At 37.7% G+C, this 20078-nt stretch overlaps 1 protein-coding gene across 3 annotated transcripts in view; it reads right to left on the reverse strand.

Annotated features, from left to right (window-relative positions):
• BMS1 (BMS1 ribosome biogenesis factor) overlaps nucleotides 1–20078 on the reverse strand; it is a 38989-nt gene that overhangs the window by 17807 nt on the left and 1104 nt on the right. For all 3 annotated transcript variants that reach the window (XM_008519599.2, XM_008519601.2, XM_008519602.2), the window contains exons 2-13: nucleotides 19287–19491; nucleotides 18152–18342; nucleotides 16867–16946; nucleotides 13590–13778; nucleotides 12809–12951; nucleotides 12006–12127; nucleotides 11502–11695; nucleotides 10320–10459; nucleotides 7750–8498; nucleotides 7435–7536; nucleotides 6365–6522; nucleotides 4542–4623 (exon numbers count right to left, since the gene is read on the reverse strand). In XM_008519599.2, coding sequence (XP_008517821.1) covers nucleotides 4542–4623; nucleotides 6365–6522; nucleotides 7435–7536; nucleotides 7750–8498; nucleotides 10320–10459; nucleotides 11502–11695; nucleotides 12006–12127; nucleotides 12809–12951; nucleotides 13590–13778; nucleotides 16867–16946; nucleotides 18152–18342; nucleotides 19287–19462 — 2326 coding nt within the window. In that variant the 5' untranslated portion in view covers nucleotides 19463–19491. The remainder of the gene's footprint in view (nucleotides 1–4541; nucleotides 4624–6364; nucleotides 6523–7434; nucleotides 7537–7749; nucleotides 8499–10319; nucleotides 10460–11501; nucleotides 11696–12005; nucleotides 12128–12808; nucleotides 12952–13589; nucleotides 13779–16866; nucleotides 16947–18151; nucleotides 18343–19286; nucleotides 19492–20078) is intronic.

The following is a 20078-nucleotide window of genomic DNA, read 5'->3' on the forward strand; positions in this document are numbered from 1 at the left end:
ATGGCTAAAATAAGTAACAGAACACCAAATATTGGCAAGGATGTCAACAAACTGAATCATCCATATATTGCTGGTAGAAATATAAAAATGGTCCAGCCACTGTGGTAGTTTCCTATAAACTAAATATGCAATTATCATAAGACCCAGCAATTGTATTATTGGGCATTTATGCCATAAAAATAGGAAGTTTATATTTACATAAAAACCTGTACACAAATGTTCATAGAAGCTCAATTCTTAACAGCCAAAAACTGGAAACCCAGAAGTACTTCACTGGGTGAATGGTTAAACAAACTGGTACAGCCATACCATGGAATACAATAAAAAGGAATGAAAGGGATACAGTCACATGCAACAACTTGGATGGACCTCTAGGGAATTATGCTGAGTGAAAAAAAAGTCGACCACAAAAGCTTAGCTACTCTATGATTCTATTTATTTAACATTCTTGAAAATGATAAAATTGTAGAAATGAAAAACAGCTAAGTGGTTGACAGGTAGGAACTTGGGAACAGGTGACAGCAGGGAGGTGGATATGTTTATAAAAGAGCAACACAAGGGATCCTGTGGTGATGGAAATTTCTGTATCCTAACTGCTGATAGATAAATAAACCTATGCAAGTGGTAAAATAGCAGAGAACTAAACACACACACATAGACATGCATATGAGCATAAGTACAACTGGGGAAATCCACATAAGATCAGTGGATGCTATCAATGTTAATATACATGTTGTGGTCTTGTACTATATACATAGTACAAAATAAAAGATCTCTCTGTGTTAGTTCTCACAAGAGCATGTGAATTTACAATTCAATCTACAATTATCTCAAAATAAAAAGTTTAATTAGAAAAAAAACCCACCAACTTTTCTTTTGGATTGGAAAAGATAATTCTCAAGTTCATATGGAAAAATAAGCAAAATCAGGAGAAAACAATGAGAAATCTTTTTTCTATTTTCACAAAAACTTCTTAAGGATAAGATAAATTCCAAAAGCTCTTTAAGGCAAAACCGATATATCTAATTTCATTAAAAAAAAAAAATTCCAGGGGCCGGCCCCATAGCCTAGTGGTTAAGTCCAGCGCACTGTGCTTTGGCGACCCGGGTTTGGTTCCAGGCGTGGACCTACACCACTCATCTGCGACCACGCTGCAGCAGCAACCCACATACAAAACAGAGGAAGATTGGCACAGATGTTAGCTCAGGACAAATATTCCTCAGGAAAAAAAATTCTACATAAAAGAATCATAAATAAAGTTAAAATATAAATGTACAGTTAAAATATAAATGTTAAAATGAGGGGGGGTAAATGTAGCACCTCATTATCACAAAAAGCTAATTTCTCTAACATATAAAGAATTCTTATAAATAAGCAAGAAAAAGATCAATAATAACCCAATAGAAAAATGGGCAAAGCATGTGCAAAGACAATTCATGGAAAAGGAAATACAATTGACCCCTTAAAGGCTGCTCAGATTGGAAGAGATCCAATATTTTGTTAGCACTCGTTTATTAACTGTAACAAATGCACCATCCAAATGTAAGATGATAACAATAGGGCAAATTGGATATGAGGTATATAGAAACTCTGTATCATATTCACAACTTTTCTCTAAATCTAAACTATTTTAAAATAAAGTTTATTTCTTTAAAAAAATAGGCAAATGACTTGAACATCTCACAAAGGAAGATATTCAAATGGCCAATAAGCACAGAAAAAGATACTCACTGTCATTAGTCATCAGGGAAATACAAATTAAAACCTCAGTGAGACACTATTTCACTCCCACTGGGATGTGAACTGAAAATTCTCATCCTCTGCTGGCCTTCTCTTTGAAGACCTGTGGGGCAGTTTACTTTGTGGTCACCCCATAGAGACAGGATGGACCTCCCACCCAAAATTTGGTTTGGATACTAAGTCAGATGACAGCCCACCTGCATCAAGAGGATATGGAAAGATTTTTGACTTACATAATTAGTCTTTCTGGGGAGAGCAGAGCAGACTTCCCAAGGTAGTTCAAATATAGTTTGAGAGGGAAAGGAGAATAGCTTGTGGGTGTTAATTGCGTTAGATGGTGATGCTTGCGTGAGGGCAGGGGTGTACGTGGTTTGAACTCATTCATGGTGCCAAAAGAGGAGCACCTGGGCTTTTTAATCAGCTTGCCCAAATGGAGGACAGGAGGGTACTTAAGAGCTGTCATCAGTCAAACATAGAAATGGAGTCAGACACTATTACAGCTTCTTATCAAGTCGGGCATCCGCCTCCTCTATAGTCCAGCCATTCCACTCCTAGGTGTTTACCAAGGGGAAAAGAAAACCAATTTCCACAAAAAAACCTTTGTTTTTTTTCAGAGCGGCTTAACTGTAACAGCCAAAAACTGGAAAAAATGTTCAAAGTAGCCTTAATTCTAACAGCCCAAAACTGCAAACAACCTAAATGGCCACCAAGAGAAAAACAGATAAATAATTGTGACATACCCATGCAACAGAATACTACTCAGCAATAAGAAGAAACAAACTATAACATGAATGAATCTCAAAAAAAGTATGCTAAGTAAAAGAATCTCTAAACAAAAGAAAGTATATTTTATTATGTAATTCTGGAAAAGGCAAAACTAATCTATAGTACAGAAAGCAGACCATTATTGGTTGCCACGGGGCTGGTGTGGTTGTGAGGGCAGGGACCGACTGCAAAGGAGCATGAGGGTACTTTCTGTGGGGATGGTACTATTTTATTTCTTGCTTGTAATGGTGATGTATGAGCACATACAATTGTCCAAACTATATTCTTAAAACAGGTGTATTTAATTGTATGCCAAATGCATCTCAACAGGGTTGATTTATTAAAAAGTAAAACATCATGCTGAGGGAAAGAACCCACTAAACACACTGTGATTACATTTGTAGGAAGTCCCAGATCACGTGATACAAATCTATGGTGATAGAAATCCAAAAGCGGCTGCCTGGGGTAGGGATTGAGCACGGATGATAAAGTGCACAGGCAAACATTTTGGGGGTGATGGGAAATGTTCTTACCCTTGGCTGACGGGTATAGGTGTATATAATTGCCAAAAGTCATTAAGCTATAGCCTAATTTTTAAAAAGCGCCTTCCTTAAAAACAAAAATAAAAAATTTCTAATCCCACAACTAATGAATACAATTAAAAGGAAAAGTCAAACTTCATTAATTTTCTAATCATGAGGTAAACAGAATTGAAAAATAAATCTAAAAGTTATGGAATTAACAAAATAGATAACTTGCAAATCTAACTTTAAAAAAAGGGACAATATTAGAAATGAGCAAGTGCAAGTAACAGATGGCTTATGTGAGTTTTTCAGTAATGGAAACCTGTAAAACAACCCAGTTAGTGCAGCGATATGAAAGGGATGTCTATGAGAAAAATAAAAGTAATAAACTCGCCCCCAAAAGACTGATAGATCTAACCACACGATATTTTAAAATGTATGTTTAATGTAACACTAAACAAAATTTAAAAATTAAATGATAAAAAGCAGAAAAAAAATTTGCAACAAATGAAGAAGGATAAATATTCTTTAGAGAGTAATTTTACAAATCAGTAAAAAATATATTAACATCTCCTTAGAAAATGGACAAAGGATACAAACAAGGAATTCAAAGAAACGCCAAAGCCAACACACCTTAAATAAATATTCTCACTTACTCGTAATCAAAGAAATGCCAGTTACAAATAGAAGAAAGCATTTTCATCTATTAAATTGGCAAAAAATCATTTTTTATGGTCAGTACTCAATACTGAATGAAAGCAGTAAAATAAGTCCTAAGATACACTGCTCAAGGGCACATAACACAACTTTCTGCAAAACTTTTTGGCAACTGCGGTCCACAAAAACGACTCAACAATTCTCACTTTATGAATCTATCTTATGAAAACAAAAAACGTGATCCAAGAGTTACTTCAAGGTGGTCCAACACAGGGTTATTTATAATATGGACAAAGTAAATTGCTTAAATGTCAAACAGAACTGTAAAGTGAATTATAATACTTAAATCATAAAGATGAAACCTTTGAAAAAATTTAAGGACACGATTTATATAAAGTATAATTATAACTAGGAAAGTTTATATTTATATATACATATAAAATTTTAAATGATTGGAAGGAAATATCTCAAAAGGTTAACAAAGGTTTCTTACAGGTAGTGGAGGCTACGGTATGATATATACTTTTTATTCTAAATGTTCTACAATGCATATTACCTTTATCATCAAAATCAGAGCACATTTTCCACACACAAAAATCTATGTTTAACAAATGCATGATAAAATTTATGGAAAGCCTTCCTTTTTTCCTCAAGGTCCATATCTCATAAGTCAATTAACCAGGTGGGGAAAAGAAGATCACCACGAAAGGAGGAACCAGAATACTACCCACAAGTCCTGTCAGAGTTCCCCAAAGCATTTCACAATTGACCAGTATTTTCAACTTTACTGTTAAAGATAACGGAAGAAAATAAAGAGAAGGCAGTCTTCTCTGAAGAATACAGCCCTTTACTTACCGTCTTCTGCTAAGATCTTGGCTGCATCTTTATCCTCTTCCCACTTCCCAGTCACGAAGCAATCTCTGATACTGTTCATAACCTTATACAGAAAAGTCAGCCTGAGTTGACATGCTCCAATCACTCAACAAAACAACTCCTATTAAGTAGTAGTAGTAGGTGACAACTTGCCCTTAAATACTTTCCAAGCCATTTTATGGATATTCTAATTCCAAGTGGGCCTGAGATAGTATACCCTAGATGTAGAGAGTATAACCATAGAGATAAAAATATAAATGTCATAACATTAAGCAGTGGAAAAGCAAAGTACTACTAGCTCCCTTACCTCATAAGTAAACAAATACTAATTCAACAGATTTTCAAAGTTTCTTAGTGTTCCTAAGGTTTTTACATTCTTAATTAATGGATCTAGGCATTGACCATTTACAGTTGCTAACATCACAAGATGATGTTATGTGCTTCCTAATTAAAAAAACACCACCACCTAGGAAGCCAAAAATAAAAATCAAACCTACATCCAATCAAACTTCTAGATGTGCTGTCTATAAAGGAGCTACAACCATGTGGTTATTTAAATTCTAATTAATCAAGATTAAATAAAACAAATAAAATTAAACATTTAGTTGTTCTGTCTCATTAGCCAGATTTCAAGTGCTCAACAGCCACAAGTAGCCACACCAGACAGTGTATACATAGACCACTTCCATCAACACATTCAGCTTTATTGATATTGCTCTGTATCAATTTATAGGAAATACAGAGGAGAGAGGAGTCTGATAAACTGAACACAGGGATGCAATGCAATCTACAAAATTCAGAATATGAGAAACTCTACAAATCAAATACTTGGTTTCTTAAACAAGTAAAATCTAAGGGAAAAAAAGAGATAGGCAAAGGCAAGGATTATAGATTAAGAGACTTAAAAGGCATAGTGAAAAACAACAACAAAAAAACCTGGTAAAACTACACTATGGTGTTTAATGAGGCAAACTTGGAGGATGAAACTATGAAGAAACGGATTACCATAAGAGTTGTGGTTCCCTCTGCAGGGAGAGAGAGGACTATGACCAGGATGGACACATGATGTACTCACCTAGTAAGCCCTTAAGTTAATCAGTTGTTTTTATGTGGTCTTCTGTAACCTGATTTACATTTTAATGTAAAAAATGGTTACATAAAATCTCACAAAGTACATAAGTGCTACCCAGTGAATTACAATTGGGAATGTGTGAGTGACTGGGTTTCTCTGAGGAGTGACATTTAAGCCAAACGGAATGATCCAAAGAAGCCAGCCTTGGGGGATCAGAAGTACACTTCAGAAGAGGAAAATAAGAGCGGGCAAGAGGTCTAAGATGGGAATAAGCCTGGCAAGTTTGAGACCTGAATGAATTCCAGTGTGACTAGAGAGTTGTGAGCAGAAGAAGAAAATTTACCATTGTCACGGATTTCTGTTTGCTTATGAATAGTAGAAACTCTAAATTTAACTCAGGGACACTAGGTATATCCTAGTTATAAAACACAAAATATTTCAAATGTGTGAAAGCTTATGTGCAATGCTTGGAAATAAAGATTAATGCTACTATCCACACTAAAAGTTGAACATTTTCCTTTTCTCAGTAACACATGCACGTGGTCTGACTAAACTCTGAACATGTTATTGCCTAGGATGCAAGAAATATTTACTCCAGTATCTGGTGAAATGCCCTTTTATCTTAGAAAAAGAAAAAGCTAATAACAGGTAGGCAATACTGAAATCACATAATCTTCTTTCAGAAGAATTCCTTTATTCTCAAATCAAACATGCTATTCACACCCAGCCTTACCTCCTCTAAGTCCCAATCATGAGGCGCCTCCACATGAAATCTGGAGCAGTCCAGAGAGTCGGCCTTGTGCTTACACTCTCTGGCAGGCTGGCTGACACGAAACAACCCTCCAATCTCTTCCCTGGTATCATCATCGTCTTCTTCATTATCCTCTGTCACTAAAAAGACCACCATGATGGAAAAGTGAGAACAAATCCACACTGTAGAGGACTTGGGACTGAGTGTCCCTGTTCAAGGTATGTACGGTAGGGCCCAGGAGCGCATCTGCCACAGACAGAGAAAGGCCAAAGAACTACTGTCAACATGTCTGGACCATGTCTGCCCTCCCGCAAGACAGCAGCAAAGAGTCCACTGAGGAGGGAGAATACTAAGGGTTGTGGGAAGAAAGGGACATTTAAAGGCAGGGCTTTCAATTACCATAAAGAGTTTCTCTTGCAGAGTGTTGAGTCTCTAACCATTAAGAGTACTCAGGCAAAACCTGAGTGGAAACAGGTACACACCAATCCTCTGATTTGATGCTCCTGGCTCATATATACTCCTTTGGCCTTGGTCTAATCATGTATTAACAGAGGACCACAATATAAAGTTCACCACTTTATGTTTATTTTTTGCATCATTGATTTACATTTTTTCCAAAAACAACATATAAACAGTTTAATAAAATACAACATCAGAGGACAAGGGCAAAAGGGAAAAACAGAATGAGTTACACAGAGTTCTCATTCTCAGAAAGGAAAAATACACATTTACAGGTAGAAATATTTTTCTGGCACTAAATTCTATGCAAAAATTCCCATGTAGGACTTTGTATAGGAGGCATAAAATGATGTAATGGAAAGTATTCTCATCAAAAGTTTTACAGTAAACCCATAAATCTAGTTCATATGATTGATTTATGGTCCTCATGAGCTAATGGCTAAAAACACCTGCCGAATATAAACTATGACAGCCAGGAATATCTTATGGATATCAAAAGTAGCACCCAAATCCTCCAACCAATTCCTCACCCCCTTTTCAGAAAAGAGCCGAAGACACTAAAATGTTTCTAGATCTGAACCAGAGCTCTTTACCTGTTCCATAAATAAGCTTTCGAAGGTTTGGAGTTGCTTGTTGCTGCCTCAGAAAGGCCTCAGCTGCCTTCCTGGAAAGGTCTTCCTTCCACTTGAGGGCACCTGAAAGGACCAACGCCAACATCAGTTAAGTCTATTTATCTTTCCTCTGTGTTTCAAGTTTACTGCTCATTCATCCTGAAATCCTTTTATGAGGTGCAATATCTGAACTGCTAATAAAATCTCCAAAACAGCAGACCCCCAAATGTAGACTCTATTTGTAGAACATTTTCAGTGTCAAGTTTAAAATGGCAGTTAAATTAAATTTGAGCATACCTGAAGTTTCTGTGGGAAACTTATTTTCTTCCTTGTAACTTTCTTCCTCCCTGAGTAAGTCTTCTACATCACTGGTCTCGTTAATCAAGTTCTCTAATCCCAGCTTCTGACCACTAACCACCTGAGAAGACTCTGGAATCTTTTTTCTAGTAACCTCTTCGTTTTCTGAATCCTCTCCCTCTGTACTGAGAGAGGAGCTTTCTTCAGATTCATCTTCAGATGCAAATGCCTCTTCAGCTGTGCAATGACCTGAATCTGAAGTGGTGAGGATAGCTTTTTTCATTGTCAAAGACTTCTCTGGATTCAAACTGTCACTCAAACCTGCTTTACTACCTTCTCCAACAGCCTTAGATTCTAAAATATCCCTCTCTCCTTCTGAAGCGGAATCCTCTTCTTCACTGCTTTCATCGGCTTCCTCTGCTTCTTCTTCCTCTGAGCTCCTCTCAAGGTCATCGTCACTATCAGCAAATGCTGGCAAATCCACCTCAACATCTTCTTCCATCTCCTCAAGTCTCTGCCGTTTGACACCTTTCCCAGTCATATACTCTTTATCAGCCATTTCAGCATCCTCCTCTTTTTCTGTTTCATCATCACTAGAGCTATTTTCCAAGCTGTCACCTTCGGACATTTCTTCATCATCTTCATCATCGCTATCTCCAGACTCATCTTCTTCATCTCCAAAAATGGCTTTCCGACGGACTCGACCAGTTTTCAAATCCATCTGCTTTTCCTCTTTTGGCATCCACAGCCTATATCACCAAGTAAATGAAAAATAATTCAATTCGTACAATAATTGGCCAATCTAGAAATGGTAAGTCAATACATATGCAAAGAATTAGAAAATAATGTCAAGGAATGGCTTTAAATGACATAGCATAACAAGTGATTCGATAATACTGGAAGAATTAATAAGCAAACTCATGCACAATTCCCTAATGCCACTCTTCAAAACAACTTATAAAGAGAAGCAGGAGACAACTTTTTTTCCTAAAAAAAAGGTCTAATTTTAGGAAAAAACTGCTCAAAAGGGAAGTGAGTGTTTAACAGATCTTTCAGAAGATGGATCACTTCCAGATGGTCCTTACAGAAATGGCTGAATCCAGGTCCACGGCAGGGAAAGTACAAAGTAAGCCTGGAACATCTTGTGTCAGAAAGCAAGGAAGTACTCAAAGACTAATGGGGACATGCCAAAAGGACACAAGAGGCAGACAGAAGGGACAATATAGAATAACTGTGAAATAACGATAGTCATGGGATAATAACAAATGGAATTTTTAAAAAAAGTTTACTAGTCAACAGTGATACTAAAATAAAGGGGTGGAAGTGAAAGCCCGTTGTTAAAGAATGCCAGCTAACAAATGTAGAAGGAGAAAGATTAAGAACATTGCCACTTTGAAATCACCTATGCAATACCTGATAAAGGGTCATCCTCAAGATGCTAAAACCAGAGGATAAAATAAACTAAGAAGCTACTAATGTAGCAGTGTATATAAAACTGCTGTATATAGAAAACTGAAAAAACCCATTAGGAAAATACTAAAAATTGTACTAAAAGAGGACAGATAAGTTAGAATGCACCAATAATAACAAAATGATAACTATGTAAAAAGACTATAGAAAGAAAATGCTCACAACACAGATACGAACATTTTACATGTATTGTGACTGTAACTGTGAGAAAGAGTATACATGGGGACAAGCATGGCTAAAGGAATACTCAAAAGAAGAAAATAGCTACTAACATTGATTGTAATAATGGGGATCTTTTAGTGAATACTTCTTACCTGCCAGACATCATGCTAAGGAGCTTATGTCCACTATTGTATTTAATCATCACAACAACTATGAGATATTAGGAAATTGAGGTTTAGAGCAACCAATTTCCCCAAACTAGTAGGTCTATTGCACTTAATTACCATGCTATATCATCTGCTAGTTAGAGCGCAGCAGACAGATGTTTCCAAAAAAATTTCCCTTCATTTGGATATATTTATAATAAACTACAAACTCAATAATCTCAATCATTTTCAGATTGATTTTTATTGAGAGTCATAAATCACCACAATAAAGCCAAACATCCACTATAAGGTATACAAATTCCCAATCCAGACTGAAAATAATTCACATTAGCCAGATATTAGTGGAAATCAACCCACAGGAGATACTACAATGCAATCTAATTACAACTTTTAGAGACAAGCTATGTGGCTTCTGGACAGCCACCTGAACAGGCTCCCTGACTCTGCTTGTTCTGTATGTTGGTTACTAAAAGAAAGCCAAATGACCTCAGGTTTCCTAAGAAACAAAAAGCAACCTACGGAAAAGGTTTTGTGATATCTGAGGAATATTCTGGGTCTGTTAAAAACTGACTCTTGTACACTATTTCAAGAAAATACTTCCATGTAATGTCACATAAGTGAAGAGCCCTCAGAAACGTAGGCACACACAAGCAAAGCAAAACAAAACCACCTGGAATGAATTCCAACAAAATGTGTTATGACGGCAGAGTTATGGGTGATATGGTCTTCTGTGATATATTTTATTAAAAATAGGAAAAAAAGGACACTTACCCTTGATTATCTATATCCTCTGACCCCAGTGGTTTTGAATCAGAAAAAAGTGTCACTCTACTTGAAGCCATCTTGGCATCGATAGTGGAATGGGTGGAAATGAGACTCTGGACCAGTTCATGGGTGGGCCTCGCCTCGTCCTGTCAAGGCCATCAAGAAAGGGAGAGTGAGGAACGCACAAGGATTCTGAAGAGACACACTGGTTTCAATCAGTTTCTCAAAATTATCCTAAACATAGTTCATGAGAAGCTTTCTTACTGCCTAAAAAAAAAACAATTCTTACAACAAAGCCTAAAATTGATCTGTCTTCATTAAACTTTTCCAAAGGTCATGGAGTATACAACCTGATAACCTTAATACTAAGCTAGGAAAATCTTAGGTGCCAATGCTACAGAAAGCATTTTTTTAGCCCAATAAAATCCCATTTCAGAACAAAGAAATAAAAATCTGGAGACCATTTAAAAAAAATTGTGCTACCGTTTGATTAAAAAATTTCACTTCAAGGGTTCGCTGCATAGAAAGATCTCTCCCAATGAGCAAAGCTGCAGGCGTGAGGGTGCTCACTGCAGCACGGCCCAAGCCAGGGGGCAGGGGTGGGACCCGTGGCTCTCCGAGGGGTGCTTCAGTAAACGAGGCTTAGCCGTACAATGAAGTACTGCACAGCTTAAAGAGACCGAAGCAGCTTACAAATACTAACAGGGAACAATGGCATCACATATTCTTAGGTGCCCCAAAACGTTGCAAAAGCATTTATAGTCAGATTCCATGTAACAAATATTACTTCCCTCTCTCACACCCACAAATACCATATATATGTATATTTGTATACATATACAATAATCTAAATACATAGAATATAATCTAAATAGATACGTTTATGTTTAGAGAAAAACAGAAAAAAAGAGAAAGACCAAAGAGAGCTAGAAAACACACTCATTTTGTATACAGAGACAGGAAGTACGGTGCCAGACTGCCTGCACTGCTCACGCTGGGAGACGCGAGATCCACGTGTCTTGGCAGCAGGGAGGTATGGAGGACACGACTCTTACTTTCTGCCTGGTACAATTAAGTATTCTGTATATTTACAATGTGCATTGTGGCCTTTATCATAAATATGAATAAAGATAAAAAGCTTCAGTAAATAAAAGCTGACTACATTACTTCCTGCAACCTCTCTCTCACCGATTCCTGGAAACCATGGCTGCCACCAAGGTCGACATAGACAGCATCTTTGTCATACAGCACACCACCAACTCCAGAGAGAGGTGCGTAAACCAACTTCTCCTTCTCATTTAAACAGCGCTTCTTTTGTTGTTCAGGAAGTGCACAAGGGTCTGGGAGGAAACTGACATCACTCACAGCAAAATCTCCTACACCTGGAAGACAGAGACGGGAAGACAGCTTTAGCTGACAGGTGTACTGACTGTCGGTAGAAATGGCCCAGTCGAAAGGCTTCAACCACGACAAGCACATTGTTTGGCACTGTGCCTCTCGGGCCAAACAACACCATCAGAGCAGAGGGGATCCGGTCAACTCAACAACTTTGCTGGCCGATGCAGAGCTGGGTTACTCTTAAAACTTCCAGCAACATGGCTCTATCTTATTCAGTCCTTTTTCAGTTTTCCTGAGAAAAGAAGTCATCCCAGGAGTTTTACAAATACAGTGTATTTTACAAGAAAAGCATACCTGGCATATGAATTTGGCTTCTATTTTTCAAGTGTGCTCCTCTTAAGTAACCGTAAAGAGACACCTTTCGGTCACACTTGATATTTGTTCGGATATCTTCTGGGTTTGTCAAATCTTCCATCCTAGAGAAATAAAAAGCAATTATACAGCAGAAATGAATGTCAGAGTTCTTGTACCTCCCTTAACGTGTCAATGATGCATCACATTCGCTAGTTCACTAAATATGCTGCTTAGAAAATTATTAAATTCAGAAATAAGGAAGCACAGTTAACCATCTACCAGAGGAAAAGGAGCCAACACATGACTGCATCTCTCTCCAGAAATGAGAAGTGACATGCACTAGGGGTTGAGGAAGAGTAGAGAAAATATCCCAAAAAACCCTTTATGAAAGAGGACTAAGCTGTGATCTGGGTTTTTTAGTGTGGCTTGGATTTTACAAGTGGAGAAAGGGTACTCCAGGCTGAGAAAACAATATGAAAAAAAGCCTAAAGGCAGGAAAGCACAGGGCACATCTGAGTGACTGGAGCACCACAGTCCAAAGACAGTATCACTGAAAGTTAAGGCTGAAAAGGCAGGATAGGCCCACATCCTGCAGCCTTAAATGCTTCAAAATCCTCATTTTCTGAACATTTCACACTTTACTCTCAAAACTACAGCATCTTTAAAAATACAAAAAAAGTAGATATTTTCCATCAACTACATTAAAAAATAAGCAGAAAATAAACCTTATTACTATTCTTTTTTAACCTTTTTAGCTTTGAAATATGTAGGCCAGGAAGAAAAATTTTGCATTCACTTTTTACCTGTCTACCAGGATATAAGGGTGAGAGGTTTGCCATGTAAGAGGCCTAAACTTCATAACTGTAATAAAACGACCCAGATTGTGTATTTCTTGGTTTTGATATTCTCCATGTACCATTCCAGAGAGGTAGAACAGCTTGGCACCCTAAACATTAAAAAAAAATTAATTAATTAAATTCTTGTCGATATTGCACCAAAATAAAGGTCTCTAAATGAGAAGCAATCCTAAGAAAGGGCGACTTCTAGCAAATCACTGTGCAATGCTTCCAGAACTTCTCTGGCTTCTTTTCAGGACTCCTCTTATTAGGGTTTCATAGGGGCAGAACGGCAAACACATTCAGTTTCAAGACTGCTCTCCAGTCAAGCAGTGGCATCGGTCTTCAGTACTGCACAGAGAGGGCAGTGAGGCCTGTGAGCACAGAAAAAGTTCTGTGACTGCTGGGCCTCAGTAGTATGGAGGGGAGGCAGGAGTAGCAATATGTGTGCACCACAGTTCCTGGTCCCATAACTAGGAGATACTTCAGACAAACTCTATTAAATCACAAATCAAAAACACTCAGAGTCAGACACAACCTGGTGCTGGGGGATATGGAGACAAATGACACACCCCAGGAGGTCTGCAATCAAGACTACATCGTGGAAATATTCCACGGACTATGAACATACACATAAAGGAAACTCAGGAGGTGAATCCTGTAAAGATGTTTGTTAATTTCTCTTACTCATCCTGTCTATTTTTAAAGGTTAACAGTATTAGTATTCAATAATTAATTCTCTTCCTACCGGGTAAACTTCTGTCCAGAACCTGTGTTTTAATCGTTTCTTTGTCTTCTTCAGTTGTTTATTATACTTGAAGGAATCTAAGTGAGTGAGAACACCCATAATTTTAGGAAAGCCATGTACTTGACAGATGTTTAGAAACTCAAATGTTTCCATTTCAAAGCCAAAGCTGGCATCTATAAGCATCAGGACCTAAAAACAGAAAACACAATTTCTCAAGGAAGCTACTCAAAACAGATCATCAGCAAACTATGACCTGTGGGCCAAATATGGCCCATCACGCATTTTATAACTCAAGTTTTACTGGAACACAGCCATGTTAACTCGTTTACGTATTGTCTACAGCTGCTTTTGCACTACAATGCAAAATTAATTAGTTGCAACAGACACTATGATCCACAAAGCCTAAAATATTTACTATCTGGCACTTTACAGAAAAAGTTTGCCAACTCCTGCTCTAGACTAAATCAAATGATTACTTAGGAATCACCATGACAGAGAAAACACCAGGCTTTGACTTGCTCTAAAAGGCAACCGTGAGACAATATCCACCATGATATAAACTTCCATTTTAAGAATTTGGATACATGAGAAATAACTCAGAAAAAGCTGGGTCTAATTGGGTCTTCATTTGAAAAGTACTCACTTCAAGAAATAAAGGGGTTTTTTTTGGTGAGGAAGACTGCCCCTGAGCTAATGTCTGTGCCAATCTTCCTCTATTTTCCATGTGGGACGCTGCCACGGCAAGGTTTGATAAGTCATGTGTAGGTCCATGCCAGGCATCCCAACTGGTGAACCCGGGGCTGCCGAAGCAGAGTGCATGAACTTAACCACCACACAACTGGGCAAGCCCCAGAAATAAAGTTCTTTGTAAAGTATTTTTAAGCCAAATAACAGATCCCTGACACCCAAAAAAGGAGAGGAAGTGGTGATCAATGAAAAATTTCAAAAATGTATAGAGGGGCCAGCCCCATGGCTCAGTGGTTAAGTTCGTGCACTCTGCTTTGGCGGCCCAGGGTTCGCCAGTTCGGATCCTGGACAGTGACCAAGCACCGCTCACCAGGCTGTGCCGAGCTAGCGTCCCACATAGAGGATCTAGAAGAACCTACAACTAGGATATACAACTACGCACTCGGGGGCTTTTGTGAGGGAAAAAGAGTAAGATTGGCAATAGATGTCAGCTCAGAGCGAATCTTCAAAAAAAAAAAAAAGTATAGAAAATCATTTTTGTTTCAATCTTCCCATGGGGGAAAAAAAGGTTTTTGCTGGGAAATCTGTAGTAGGAAAACTATATCTTATATGTTAATTTGTAATAAGCAAATTGCTCAGAAACTAAAAAGAAGGCTACCAGTTTAGAACTGAGTCAAAGAACAGTAAAGTTATAAATGGTAATCTATAAGAGAATATAAGTGGACAAGTTCAATTTTTAAAATTTATGACTCTTCAAACATGCAAAATAATTTCAGAGTTGATTCCTGCAGACTTCTAGTTTTAAGATATTAAAGACATCTCTATTTTCATATTTGTGTAGCTAACTAGAAAAAAAATTTTTTTTTTAAACTTATCTTTGATTAAACCAGAGAACATTCATCGCCCTAAACTGCAAACACAGGAAGGTGGCCACCGAGCACTGTGAGACAGCCTAGCTGCCACTGCAGACTACAGGCCAAGCTGGCACATGGAGTTCTCCAACACCACCAGAAGAGGTCGAAGGTGAGTGGGGTGGCTGTGGACCATCCCTATACCCCATTTGATACCACAGAGCGCCAAGCGGCAAACAATTAACAGTAGGGTTAGAAGAATAGCAAACAGTCTTTGGTCACCTAAAGTAAGCCTGTATTACTCCTCCAATGCACAGACATGTGCACGCACACACAAATCCATGCATTATGTGAGCCTTCACTGTGACTTAGGAGGCTTTATGACAACCTAGAGCAATCAATACAAGCCAGGTCAAACAAATCTTGGTACATACAACGGAATACTTTAAAAAAAATGGGGTTGAGCTACAGTACTTATTACATACCTCCAAGACACATTAAGTGAAAAAAAGCAAAGCACAGAACAGTGTATATAATAAAGAGTGTGTGCTTTAAAAAGGTTGCATGTGTATTTTATACATGTATCTAGAAGGATACTGCTGAGAGGAACTAAGAGACTAGGGGTCAGAATAAGGAAAGAGAAAACATGAATTGTGCGTAACCTGTAGTGCAGTTTGAACATTTTACCAAAAGTGTTGTGTTCCTTTTTAAATCTTAAAAAGATTTATACAAAGGCATCTTTCTTAATATGTGTATGTTTCTAAAATTAGAGACTTGGTATATTTTACGTAAAAGAGAAACTAATGACTCATGCTGAACTATTTCAATCATTTCAAATATACAAGGCTTAATAAGTTTATACTATTTTGTGCTGATAATAACACTTATTTTTATTAACAGTAGCATTACATGTTCAAAATTTGAGTGATATTTAGTTTTCTGACATTAAAATGGCACAGTTGTAAGATCTATATTAAATTACTTTTGATTTTATATTTTAGGAGACTTTCTGAGCCAAAGGAAGTCACCAAACAGCTCGTCAGAAAGTGTTGAATCAAAAAAACAAGGTATCTGTTACCCTACACCTCCTAATCAATATGGTTTAAATTTTTTTTCATTTGGCTTTATCTTTGCTAGTTTAAAAGGTAATTAATGAACATGACCATTTTTGTAAATGTAATGGAGGCTGCACAAGTTCCATATGCTGAGTACTGTCTAGATTTTCTATTACAAACTCTGACAACTTCTCAAGGTAATCCATGTACTTAATCATTAAGCATGGAGGTTCTGCCACCATTAAGAGCAGAGCTCCCATCCTCAGACAAATTACTTAACTTCTGGGAGCCTCAGTTTCATCATATATAAACTGGAGATAATACCTACTTACCTCTAAGGCACACTAGGGGATTAGATGAGCTAAATTTGTAGAAAGCTGTTAGCACAGTGCCTAATAAGGGTCCAAGAAATGGTACTACTATATATGTGAGCTTTTTATTAGTTACGTCCATTAAAGGTTTTCGCCATCCTGTGGTTAGCTTTAAGATTTTAGAATACAATTCACCGTGCATATTCCATTTTTATTATAACAATTATCATCATCATCAATTCAAACAAATCTATCGTATCCTTGATGATACTCACCATTCGTTTAATAATCATAAACTTTTCTTCCCTTCAACATGGGATAAATAACTTATCACGCCGCTGTAAAGAAACCCAGGTTGCCTCCACTGACTTACCAAATCTGCTACTTTAGCCAGATCAATCATCACGTTAATGTCACACCCACATTCAATAATGGTGAGTCTGCGCTTTTTACCTATAAGTGAAAAGATGAAAATTTTATTTTATTTATTTATATTTTTGAGGAAGATTAGCCCTGAGCTGCCATCTACCGCCAATCCTCCTCTTTCTGCCAAGGAAGACTGGCCCTGAGCTAACATCTGTGCCCATCTTCCTCCACTTTACCTTATGTGGGATGCCTGCCATAGCATGGCTTGACAAGTGGTGCGTAAGTCCGCACCCGGGATCAGAACCAGCAAACCCTGGGCCGCCGAAGTGGAACACGTGAACTTAACCACTGCACCACAAGGCTGGCCCCTGAAAATTTTACTTTTAAAAAATCTTGGAAAAAATCTATCCATTAACTCAAATTATCATTTTTAACTACATCCACTAAAGCATCACATATACTTATAGAAGTATGCCAGAAGTTCATTCTTATAGGAGAAAAGTGATGAAACAAAATAAATTCCATCTTGGTTTTCTTGCTATGTTCTCTAATTTTAAACTAGTATCAAAAGTCCACCCATACGAATAAAATACTCAAACTGGAACAGGCAGACAAGCAGGCTGGATGACAACCGTGATCCTGCTGTTTAGCAGCAGACCAATGTTTCTATTTCTATCAAAGTTTCCTGTGTTCCCACCAGAGCTAAAAACATTCTCAAACCTAATGTAACAGAATGTTCATGTAACAATCATTATTTCTAAATTAAGTTACAAGAAATCAGTAAAGACAATAGGAATGCTTTAAAGATAAAGAAAAGCTTCAGTCCAACTATATTATTGCTATAATAGATTTCAGATTCTACCATTGCCATTTTGGGAATTTGTTTCGTCTTCTCTCTTAGATCACACAGGACAAACTTCCTCACTTCCACAAGAATGTGGCTTCATGAGGGCAAGCAGGTGTGCCCAGTGCACAGCAGGTACTCACTATCTGTGAAATACCTTCAGGTGCTCCCCATGGCCAAGCCAGCCTGCCAGGCCTGTCAAGCCTTTCCGAAGAGCACACTTGGCAAATCCATATAGCAGTCAGAGTAAGGTATACATCTACATCATTATTATCCCTGGGAATCTATCCTTTTCTGAAGCTACAGGCAACTCAGCAAAAGTACGAGAGATGAACTGAAGTGACAATATTACTTTAACATTTACCAGTCAAGAAAATGTTCAACAAAGACATGCATGTCCCTCAGATGATAACACTTGCCACGACAGTCTGTGGCAGCACCCTCCTACCTGACACGATTGTTACGGGCCCTCTGATCTCTGTCAACTTCTGCCTGGTAAAATTCCGAATAAGGCACTGAATCAAAGTGCTCTTTCCAACTTTTGGAGGCCCCATCACCACCACCACTATTGGTGGGGGCTCTAGTGGAGTTCGATCAACCACTGGAATGTGATGCTTTTTTGTCTTCAAATCCTGAGTCCTATTTGTAAAAAAAAAAAAAAAAATTAAATTCACTTTTAAAATATAAAAAGCCTCATCCTTATAAGTAAAGATTTTAAAGAGAGCAAAACAGACAATATATGGAGACCACTGACTTGTTAACTCCTGGCCCCAGGTATTTGGATTAAAGTGGACTACACTTCAGTACATATATTAACAGATTGACTTCAACAGTACAGACTAGTGAAAACTATACACATTTTACACCTGATTGTTTTATTAGTTGACTGTACCAGTTTAAAAAGAAAACAAAACAAAAAAGGCCAACATGGAGGCACTGTATCATAATGAATAAGAACAGAGGCTTTGGAGTTAAATTTGGCCGTCCTACTGGGAGAATTCAATTCAATAATGTTTAAAGCACACTGCCTGGCATATAATACTCACTAAAAAAGCTATTTAACACTACATATTACAATTATATGAAACATATCCAGAAAAAAACACAAGCACACCTATTACAATAGAAATTATTTAAAGTTTATGAACAAACAAATTCTCTAAAGAAAAACTCTTGGGGTCAGCCCCGTGGTGCAGTGGTTAAGTTCACACACTCCGTTTTGGTGGCCTGGGTTTGGATCCCAGGCACAGACCTACAGCCTGCTCGCTAAGCCACAACATGGTGGTGTCCCACATACAAAGTAGAAGACGACTGGCACAGATGTTAGCTCAGGGACAATCTTCCTCACCAAAAAAAAAGCTCTCAACCTTTTCTCTTGGGCCAAAAATGCCAAACAGTGTGCAGATGCTGACAGCAAGGTGGCTTCCACAGAAAAGACTTCTCTCCTCTTATTAAAAGAAATATGGCACCATCCCCATGTCCTTCAGACCTGGAATAGACTCATGAATCCAATGTCATCTGGAAAGGCTCCTACTCTCTAAAAAGAATAAATGGAAGAACCACTAGACTCCAGCTAAACACACCTGTGAAAGGATCGAGCCATCCGCACAGCAGACTGCACTGCAAAAGCTTTGGGGTTTCTCTTCCGCGCATCTTCCTCGTCTCCAAGTTGGAGATCCTGCAGGTGCCGTTTCCTTTTCTTCTCAGCTTTGGGCCCACTGTTTTTCTTTCTGTGTTTCTTCTGGTCCTTAGTCTCCATAGTGGCTTTTTACCAATTCTCAAGTAACTCTAACCCACACAGAATTGGGTGAAGGTAGGGGAAACATTTTACAATCCAGATAATACCCAGGAAAAACAGTAAAATTCATTTACTTCTTTATGAAAAGATATGTATTTGTTCACCCAAGAGGGATAGAAACTGCTTAATATTATCCCCAATTTCACTTCTCTCTGTTATGAGATAAATTAAATTAGTTACCTCTGCTTAGGTTACTCTTTATTCATTGTAAGTGTCTACACCAGCACTGTCCCTTTCTGTAATGATGGAAATATTCTATATCTATACTTTTCAACCACTAGCCACATGTGGCTACTGAGAACTTAAAATGTACCTAGTGAAAATGAGAAATTGAATTTTTAATTTTATTTATTTCATTCAATTCTAAATTTAAATAGCCAAGTATGACCAGTGGTTACCATACCAGATAGCTGAGGCCTAAATATCAAGTGGACTAAAGAAGTGGTTTCCAAACCTAAACGTTTTTAAGATATTTTATTTTAAAAAATTAAAGCACTTTAATAACCCTCCAACATGACAGCAGTATTACTTTTAGTGTTTGTTGACTCTGTAAAACTTTTAAATTACAATAATCGTC

Source organism: Equus przewalskii, chromosome 1, assembly GCF_037783145.1.
Source record: "Equus przewalskii isolate Varuska chromosome 1, EquPr2, whole genome shotgun sequence".
Lineage (NCBI taxonomy): Eukaryota > Metazoa > Chordata > Mammalia > Perissodactyla > Equidae > Equus > Equus przewalskii.